At 47.4% G+C, this 10,000-nt stretch overlaps 2 protein-coding genes across 5 annotated transcripts in view; one reads left to right on the top strand and one right to left on the bottom strand.

The window, feature by feature from the left end:
• Positions 1-1,225: 1,225 nt before the first annotated feature.
• On the top strand, positions 1,226-5,413 carry arf1 (ADP-ribosylation factor 1). Of its 4 annotated transcripts, none has more exons than XM_027136705.2 (5): positions 1,226-1,331; positions 2,387-2,555; positions 2,642-2,752; positions 2,863-2,987; positions 3,126-5,413. In XM_027136705.2, exons 2-5 carry the CDS (start codon positions 2,411-2,413, stop codon positions 3,285-3,287), a joined length of 543 nt encoding a protein of 180 aa, XP_026992506.1. In that variant the 5' UTR covers positions 1,226-1,331; positions 2,387-2,410; the 3' UTR covers positions 3,288-5,413. The 4 variants fall into 4 exon arrangements, with proteins under 4 accessions (XP_026992506.1, XP_026992507.1, XP_026992509.1 ...); XM_027136706.2 differs by having other exon boundaries at positions 1,241-1,331; positions 2,390-2,555; XM_027136708.2 differs by lacking the exon at positions 1,226-1,331 and adding an exon at positions 1,454-1,722.
• A 377-nt stretch (positions 5,414-5,790) lies between these two features.
• c1h1orf35 (chromosome 1 C1orf35 homolog) overlaps positions 5,791-10,000 on the bottom strand; it is a 9,493-nt gene continuing 5,283 nt past the window's right edge. Inside the window, exons 3-8 of the mRNA XM_047814370.1 lie at positions 8,961-9,006; positions 8,796-8,875; positions 8,620-8,692; positions 8,439-8,515; positions 7,727-7,855; positions 5,791-6,059 (exon numbers count right to left, since the gene is read on the bottom strand). Coding sequence (XP_047670326.1) covers positions 5,879-6,059; positions 7,727-7,855; positions 8,439-8,515; positions 8,620-8,692; positions 8,796-8,875; positions 8,961-9,006 — 586 coding nt within the window. The 3' untranslated portion in view covers positions 5,791-5,878. The remainder of the gene's footprint in view (positions 6,060-7,726; positions 7,856-8,438; positions 8,516-8,619; positions 8,693-8,795; positions 8,876-8,960; positions 9,007-10,000) is intronic.

The raw sequence follows: 10,000 nt of genomic DNA on the forward strand, positions 1-10,000 counted from the left end.
ACACACACACACTCACTCACTCACTCACAAACACACAGACACACGACTAGTTTCACATGTACACACTTACAGTGACACTTGTGAAACACACACACACACAACACACACTCACTCACACACACAAATACACTCACACTCACTCGGACACACACACACATACATACATACACACACACACATACATACACACACACACACACACACACACACACACACACACACACACACACACACACACACACACACTCTCACACACACACACACAAGAGCCAGAGAGAGAGAGAAGAAGGAGCGCTGCATGACTCCCATTGAGTGCAGAGTGAATAGGAGATAAATGAGTTTATTTGTGGTTAAAATTAGGATTAAATTGAGAGGATTAATGAGGATTTAGAGAGACTAGATCCCAGATCTCCCTCTGAACTCTCTCCATCAACACGCCTCACAGATTCCACACTCCCAACATCCTGTCATCCCATAATAATCACCATGGCAACTGGGGTGAAAATCCCGCAGGAATCAGTTCATTTCCTGTATTAAAGATCTTGCTCTGATTTTTGACTATTAACTAGTATATTATATTTACCTCATCAATAAAGAAACAGCAAAGAGTAGAGAACAAGAAAAAAGGGGGGGGGGTGATGAAAGAAAAAGAAAAGAACAAAAGAATAAGAAAAATGAAAAAAGAAAGACAGAAAGAAAGAAAGAAAGAAAGAAAGAAAGAAAGAAAGAAAGAAAGAAAGAAAGAATGAAAGAAAAGAAAGAGACAGCAAAAGAGAGGGAATACGAAAGAAAGAACGAATGACACGACACATAGCATCCGCCCACGACTACAGACAGGAAGATCAAAGACAACTACAGAATAAAGACAGCTCCCCCTCACCCCCTCCCTCCTTCCTCCCGCCCTCTCTCCCCGCCCTCCCCCTCTCTCTTCCTCGCTCCCTCCCTCACTCCTCCCCTCCATCTCTCCCCTCCCGCCCCCCTCCCTCGCCCCTCCCCTCGCCTGCCTCCCCTCCCTCTCGCCCCTCCCTCCCTCCCTCTCTCTCCCCACTCCCTCCCTCTCTCGTCCTCCTGTCCCTCCCGCCCTCTCCCCCCTCCCATCACCTCCCCCTCTCTCTCTCCCTCCTGCACTGCCTCCCCTCTCCCCGCTCGCTCTCCCATCCCCTCCCCCTCGCCCCCTCCCCCGCCTCTGCCCGCCCCCCTCGCCTCCGCTCCCCTCTCCCCTCTCGTTTGCCCAAGATCACGGAAATGACGCAGGAGTCCCTGACGTGGCCGGAAGTGCCGCCATCTTGAGGAAGGAAACGCCTTGAAGTTGAAGAGGAAACAAACTAAGTGTAAGTAAACTAATTGTTTATTAAGTCCTAAACATAGTTAATTACGTGTCGTATGAACCGTAATGTTTAGTAAGTGTTGGAGTTGTGTCAGTGATGTGGTGCGGAATAATCAGTGTGTTTATTTCCGTTTTTAACGAGCTGAAGCTTGACAAAGACAGATAGCGGTTAGCTTAGCTAACGGTAGTGAGACTCTATCTGCACCCGTATTCCGACAGACCCCGCCTCCGCGCCGTCATTGGCTGTTTAACGCGGTACGACTGGATTAGCCAATCAAATCGCCGGACTTTACCGAGAGCTAGCCAGTTGTAGTGCAGGCAGGTTGTGGTTGTGGTAAAACAGGTAGGGGGAAAAAACCCTCTGTAGCAGACTGGCTCAGGAAGTGAGTTTCCGGGTGAGTAATAATCATATTGTCAATTGTTCCATGGTTTATTCTCGAGTTTACAATGTAAACAGTGCAGCGCGGCCAACAGCGGCGTTCACTCAGTGTGTGTCGGCTCGGAGTTCCGGTGCGCTCGTGCTCTCGTGCCCTAAACCACATACTTGTGTATTAGAGGAAGTGTGGAAGAGTAAAAACCAGTGGAAATGTTGGGTTATAAAAGTGTGTGTGTGTGTGTGTGTGTGTGTGTGTGTGTGTGTGTGTATGTATACACTATCTGTCTTGTGTACTGTCCTTTTCTGTATTTTGTGTATTGTCTTGTAACCTTTTGTCTCCACTGTCTTGTTTGTCTTGTTTGTCTTGTCCTGCACTGTTTGCACCAGGTTGCACAGTTGCACTTTATGTATCTAGGACACTTACTAAGTCCTATGTGTGTGTGAGATCTTTACCTTTCCTTCTCAGTGTATCCTGTAGACACTCATGTCCTCCTTGGTCCACACTGCTTGGTTTCTTCTGTAGGTTGATTTAGCATCAGATCCCTGATAAAGAGGTCACGTGACCTGCTGACAGACATCAGTGTTGTGGTTGATGTGTTTATGTCACGTGCACGTCTGATGTGATGATCTTGTGCTACGTCCCACACGGTTCCTCACCTGTCTCTGTGTGCATTTCCCCTCAGTAGCATTGACACCGCCTGACAAGGATGGGGAACATATTCGCAAACCTCTTCAAAGCCTTCGGTAAAAAGGAGATGAGAATTTTGATGGTGGGACTCGACGCAGCAGGAAAGACCACCATCCTGTACAAGCTGAAGCTGGGAGAGATCGTCACCACTATCCCGACCATCGGTGAGTCATCACGGCGTGTGAGCAGGTGGCTTTACGCCCGGACACGGTGTTCCCTCTAAACTGTGGTTCTGTTTGTGTGATTTCAGGGTTTAATGTTGAAACTGTGGAGTATAAGAACATCAGCTTCACCGTATGGGACGTTGGTGGTCAGGACAAGATCAGACCCTTATGGCGTCACTACTTCCAAAACACACAGGGTAAAGAAAACACCACCTTTTTACTGAAAACGCTCAGCGCTACACACACACACACATAATATATATTATATACACACATATATAAAACCTCTGTGTGTGTGTGTGTGTAGGTCTGATCTTTGTAGTGGACAGTAATGACCGAGAGCGGGTGAACGAGGCCCGAGAGGAGCTGATGAGGATGCTGGCTGAGGACGAGCTCAGAGACGCCGTGCTGCTCGTGTTCGCTAACAAGCAGGTGAGCTGGACGTGTGTGTGTGTGTGTGTGTGTGTTCTTGGTTTAACTCAGTACTGTTGCTGCATCTCATCCTGCTACAGGTGTGTTCTCCTTCCTGGTTTACCGTCATTGTGTGTGTGTGTGTGTGTGTGTTTCCAGGACCTTCCGAATGCTATGAATGCTGCAGAGATCACGGATAAACTGGGCTTACACTCTCTGCGCCACAGGAACTGGTACATCCAGGCCACGTGCGCCACGAGCGGCGACGGTCTGTACGAGGGACTCGACTGGCTCTCCAATCAGCTTAAAAACCACAAATAATCTCCAACACCTACCTTCTGTTTCTCCTCCCACACTGTAGCGCTGTGATCTCCATTCAGTTTTAAAGCAGAACGTACCGGAAGCTGCTCTCCTCCTCCTCCTCCTCCTCCTCCTCCTCTCAGACTGGTCCGAGTGTGGTGACGGAGCCACGCACCTCTAACCCTTTGACCTAAACTATTATTAACGAGGCAGCTTTTGGAGCGCTCTTACCCAACACTAGGCGTGTGCCGATATCAAACTGTAGTATATCGATACCTGAGCCACTTTTTTATTATTAATCGTAGTCGTTTTTTTTTTCTTCTTCCTCCTCCCACTTTTTTAACCCCTGTTATAGCGAAGCTGGTTCCCGGCAGAACGCCTGCGGCGATGCCGAACGGAACCTGGAACCTCGGCTGGAGTTCCTCTGGCGGTTCTAGGTTGTGTTTAGCTGGTTAACAGAACTCCGTGTACTAGTTAACACGATCCTGTTCGTCTACGAACGCGAGACATAAAAACGACCAGAGATATTTTAAATATCATCGATTATCATGTGATTATCAGCACACGCCTACGCATTATACATATACAGTATATATATATATATAAGATATAGACCTATACACGTAACCTGTCCTGTACTTTTTATTGTCTTTTATTTAATCATAGATGAACTGTAGTGGGGAAATCCTGAAAATCATCAACATCCTCTAGCTCTTCTTTCTGTTTGGTTTTCTTTGTGTACCCTAACGGATACGACGTACTGTAAAAGACTTACGGTCTACGTAGAGGAGGTCGAGACAGCACATACACACCTGTACATACACACACTACACACACAAATTAAAGGCAAAAGCAAATCCTCAGATCTTTATTTGAATCAGGAGCAGGAAGGATTTGTTTAAGGTGTTTAAGGTGTAATATACATCAGGACACAATCGTGTACATCTCCCCCTGAGAACCGGGTCCCTGTTAGCAGCTACGAGCTCCTGATGACGGCTTGTTTAGACCCGTGAGCAAAACTAAGCCCCGTACTGTCTCAGGTTTAATCTTAGCTCTTAGCCTTTACACCTGGGGAAGCAGAACAGGGCTTTGTGTCAGATGAGATTGATTTCCTGTGTGTGTGTGTGTGTGTGTGTGTGTGTGTTAGTCTCAGAGCCCTGGTTAAGCTGCAGTGTACACTACTGAACCTACAGCATGCGCATTCCCACACGGATCGATTTTAATAGCTCCTTTATCTTTAATACGTGGTATAATCGAGTTTTTTTTTTTTTTAAGAAGAATCGTCTTTTCTTTATAGAATGTAAATCAAAACTCTTGTCCGATCAGCCGATATTCTCCCCGCCGCAGCAGGTAACTTCCTCTGCTCCCTAGAACTGACCCGGAGAACGTAGGTACGAGTCGATACTGTAGTCACGCTCGATCAGACAGTAAGGAGCAGCGTGTGTGTCTAGGCCTGGTGTGTGTGTGTGTGTGTGTGAGCAGAACGAATCCCTGAGCTGCTCTGATCTCTGCTGGAAGTGACTCCGGGTGTGGGATGTAGGCGGTAAGTGAGACGGACCTCACCGTAACGCTGCCCTTTTCCTTCCTCCTGGACACTAGTGGTGTCGTGAGCAGCTGCTTGTGAAATGCTCTGAGAAAGTGACACGGTACAGCAATATTAACCACGCAGCAGCAGCGGTGTTGCAGTCCGGGTGTGTTCGCTGTGTTGGTGTTCCTTCGTGCCTTCGTGATCTCAGTCTGAACTCCGTAACCTTCTGGGACTGTTTCTAATCTCTGATTATTTTAACCCTTTCCTTTGCTTAAACTGGATGAAAGAGTTCCTTTTACTTTCCTGTCTGGTTTCGTTCACTCGTGCTCGACCTGCTCGCTCTGGGACGCGGCCTGCGTGGATGTCAAACCCTACCATTATATGGCAGTGGTCTCAGGCTGGATGGTGTGTGTGTGTGTGTGTGTGTGTGTGTGTGATACAACACGGTGTCTGCGGGTATCAGCACGTGCCCAGTGGGGACGAAGTATTTCAGCAACTTTCTTCCTGTCTGACTCTTTAACATGAATGTTGGATTTTATTTTTTTTTTAATGCAAATTTGTCTCGGCTTTCATTTTCACAGAAAAGCAATGAAAGAAAGAAATAAAGGAATGAAACTCACGCTTCTGATGTCGCTTTTGTTGACGTACACACACACAACTCCACCTTTATTCAAAAATATAAACACTTTATTCATGTAGAGGTTTAAACACACACACACACACACATACACACTACAGGCTCAGTAATCACACACACACACAGAGGACAACATTTACAGCAGGCTTTTTAATTGTAAAGAGTAAATTGTACAGCTATAGGAAATAACACACACACATTACAGGCTCAGTAATCACACACACACACTACAGGTTTAGAGACCCCCCCCACACACACACACACATTACAGGCTCAGTAATCACACACACACACTACAGGTTTAGAGACCCCCCCCACACACACACACATTACAGGCTCAGTAATCACACACACACTACAGGTTTAGAAATCCCCCCCCCCCCCCCAACTGCCCTAATTAACTGTGTTAAGATGAGGAATGTCAGGATTCGCTGTTTCACCAGAACGTCAGTCGTCTGAGTCGGTGTCATGGCGACGTTGCGGTTGGCGATCCCTGGCTAAAGAGGAGGGGCTTCGATGTCTGACCTTTGACCCACAGTCTGAGCGCTTGTCATAGGCATTGTATCCTCTGTGCCTGACATGTGATAGGCTAGAATCACTCTGAAGGTCTCTGTAGTGCTGCTTATGCCTGACACACACACACACACACACACACACACACACAGAGCAGATTGTCAAATGACTTATAGAACACTAGACACTATAAATAACACAGTGATTTGAATGAGAACTGATCAAATGAACAAATGACTTCCTCACACACACACACACACACTCTCTTACACTCACACACACACTTACACTCACACACACTCTCTCTTACACTTACACACACTCTCTCTTACACTCACACACACTTACACACACTCTCTCTTACACTCACACACTTACACTTACACACACTCTCTCTTACACTCACACACACTCTCTCTTACACTCACACACACACACACACACACACTCTCTCTTACACTCACACACTCTCTCTCTTACACTCACACACTCTCTTACACACACTCTCTCTCTTGCAGTCTCACAGACACACACACACTGTCTCTTACACTCACATGCACTCTCACAGACACACACTCTCTCTTACACTCACACACACACTCACACACACTCACTTACACTCACACACACACTCTCTTACACTCACACACTCTCTCTCTTACACTCACACACTCTCTTACACACACACTCTCTCTTGCAGTCTCACAGACACACACACACTGTCTCTTACACTCACATGCACTCTCACAGACACACACTCTCTCTTACACTCACACACACACTCACACACACACTTACACTCACACACACTCACTTACACTCACACACACACTCTCTTACACTCACACACTCTCTCTCTTACACTCACACACTCTCTTACACACACTCTCTCTCTTACACTCACACACTCTCTTACACACACTCTCTCTCTTGCAGTCTCACAGACACACACACGCACTGTCTCTTACACTCACATGCACTCTCACAGACACACACTCTCTCTTACACACACACACACACTCACACACACTCACTTACACTCACACACACACTCTCTTACACTCACACACTCTCTCTCTTACACTCACACACTCTCTTACACACACACTCTCTCTTGCAGTCTCACAGACACACACACACTGTCTCTTACACTCACATGCACTCTCACAGACACACACTCTCTCTTACACTCACACACACACTCACACACACACTTACACTCACACACACTCACTTACACTCACACACACACTCTCTTACACTCACACACTCTCTCTCTTACACTCACACACTCTCTTACACACACTCTCTCTCTTACACTCACACACTCTCTTACACACACTCTCTCTCTTGCAGTCTCACAGACACACACACGCACTGTCTCTTACACTCACATGCACTCTCACAGACACACACTCTCTCTTACACTCACACACACACTCACACACACACTTACACTCACACACACTCACTTACACTCACACACACACTCTCTTACACTCACACACTCTCTCTCTTACACTCTCACACTCTCTTACACACACTCTCTCTCTTACACTCACACACTCTCTTACACACACTCTCTCTCTTGCAGTCTCACAGACACACACACGCACTGTCTCTTACACTCACATGCACTCTCACAGACACACACTCTCTTACACTCGCACGCACAGTGAGTCAGAATCAGAGTGAATCAGCTGGAGGTTTGTTGTTAAAGCTGATTATATCACAGCGTCACCTTTAACATGTAACAGTGTAACAGTGTAGAAGCTGCCTTACCTTTTTCGCTCAGTGTCTGAGTCAGGAGACGACTCTTTCCTGCTCCGCTTCTTCTTCTCTTTCTTCTTTTTTTTCTCCTTTTTGCTCTTTTTCTCCTTTTTACTTTTCTTCTGGCCGTCAGTCCTGTCGCTGTGTAAAGAGAATCTCTTCAGTTCAACTCTCTACAGAATTTATACAGTGTGCACAAGTCATCACCCAGTCGTCACCCAGACGTCACCCAGACGTCACCCAGTCGTCACCCAGTCCTCACCCAGTCGTCACCCAGTCGTCACCCAGACGTCACCCAGTCGTCACCCAGACGTCACCCAGTCGTCACCCAGTCGTCACCCAGTCGTCACCCAGACGTCACCCAGTCGTCACCCAGTCGTCACCCAGTCGTCACCCAGACGTCACCCAGACGTCACCCAGACGTCACCCAGTCGTCACCCAGACGTCACCCAGTCGTCACCCAGACGTCACCCAGTCGTCACCCAGACGTCACCCAGTCGTCACCCAGACGTCACCCAGTCGTCACCCAGACGTCACCCAGTCGTCACCCAGTCGTCACCCAGACATCACCGTCGTCACCCAGTCGTCACCCAGTCGTCACCCAGACGTCACCCAAACGTCACAGTCATCACCCAGACGTCACCCAGACGTCTCCCAGTCGTCACCCAGACGTCACCCAGACGTCACCCAGACATCACCCAGACATGAGGGAAGACAACAGAACCTTTTACACTCTTCTTCTTTCTGCTGTGCGTCGCTTTTCTTGGCAGCTGCAGCTTCACCTCCGGCCACCTGATGATGCTGTAAAAGGATAAAGAGCATGAGGAAGAGCTGGCCATCTTCATCACAGTGTTATACGACAGTGTTGTTATTAAACCGGTGCTGTGTGAGTCTGTGGTACGTACAGTAAACACCGGGAGGCCCATTTTCACCGCTTCCTTCTCCTGTTTGGATAAAATCATCCTGCGACCTCCACCACTGAAACACACACACAACATAATGAGGGGGGAGGGGGGGAGAAGGCCAGGCTGATGTAAGAGGTCAGAGGTCAAACTCCTTCCTCCTGTTAAAATCGTTGCACCTGGAGCTTCCCAGCCCGGAGACTCGGTCCACGTCTCGTTCGTCTCCGTCTCCCTCTCTTCTACACACCTCCACCAGATCCTACACAAAAACACAACACACTGAAACACACACCGGCTGCAGGCCTTAAAGCTCCGCTTCATGTTGTCAGAGTTTAAACACACACCTCCTTCGTCAGACCGGCTGGACGCTTCTGAACTGTCTTATGACCCCTGAACACACACACACACACACACACACACACACACACACACACACACACACACACACGACACAAATTTAATTATAAATATAATGAGAAAAATCTGGATAGAATAATGACCGTATAATTGATGGCTGGATGGTGAGTAATAGATGGAGTGAAGGATAGAGAGATGGAGAGTGACATATGGGTGGAGTGGTGATGGACAGATGGAGTGGTGATAGATGGAGAGTGATATATGGTTAGAGTGGTGATAGACAGATGGAGTGGTGATAGATGGAGTGGCGATAGACAGGTGGAGTGATGATATATGGATGGAGTGATGATAGACAGATGGAGAGTGATGTATGGATGGAGTGATGATAGACAGATGGAGAGTGATGTATGGATGGACTGAAGGATTGAGAGAGAGAGTGATGTATGGATGGAGTGATGATAGACAGATGGAGAGTGATGTATGGATGGAGTGATGATAGACAGGTGGAGTGATGATATATGGATGGAGTGATGATAGACAGATGGAGAGTGATGTATGGATGGAGTGATGATAGACAGATGGAGAGTGATGTATGGATGGACTGAAGGATTGAGAGAGAGAGTGATGTATGGATGGAGTGATGATAGACAGATGGAGAGTGATGTATGGATGGAGTGATGATAGACAGATGGAGAGTGATGTATGGCTGGAGTGAAGGATAGAGAGAGAGAATGATGTATGGATGGAGTGATGATAGACAGATGGAGAGTGATGTATGGATGGAGTGATGATAGACAGATGGAGAGTGATGTATGGATGGAGTGATGATAGACAGATGGAGAGTGATGTATGGATGGAGTGATGATAGACAGATGGAGAGTGATGTATGGATGGAGTGATGATAGACAGATGGAGAGTGATGTATGGCTGGAGTGAAGGATAGAGAGAGAGAGTGATGTATGGATGGAGTGATGATAGACAGATGGAGAGTGATGTATGGATGGAGTGATGATAGACAGATGGAGAG

This window comes from Tachysurus fulvidraco, chromosome 1, assembly GCF_022655615.1.
Source record: "Tachysurus fulvidraco isolate hzauxx_2018 chromosome 1, HZAU_PFXX_2.0, whole genome shotgun sequence".
In the NCBI taxonomy this organism is placed as follows: domain Eukaryota; kingdom Metazoa; phylum Chordata; class Actinopteri; order Siluriformes; family Bagridae; genus Tachysurus; species Tachysurus fulvidraco.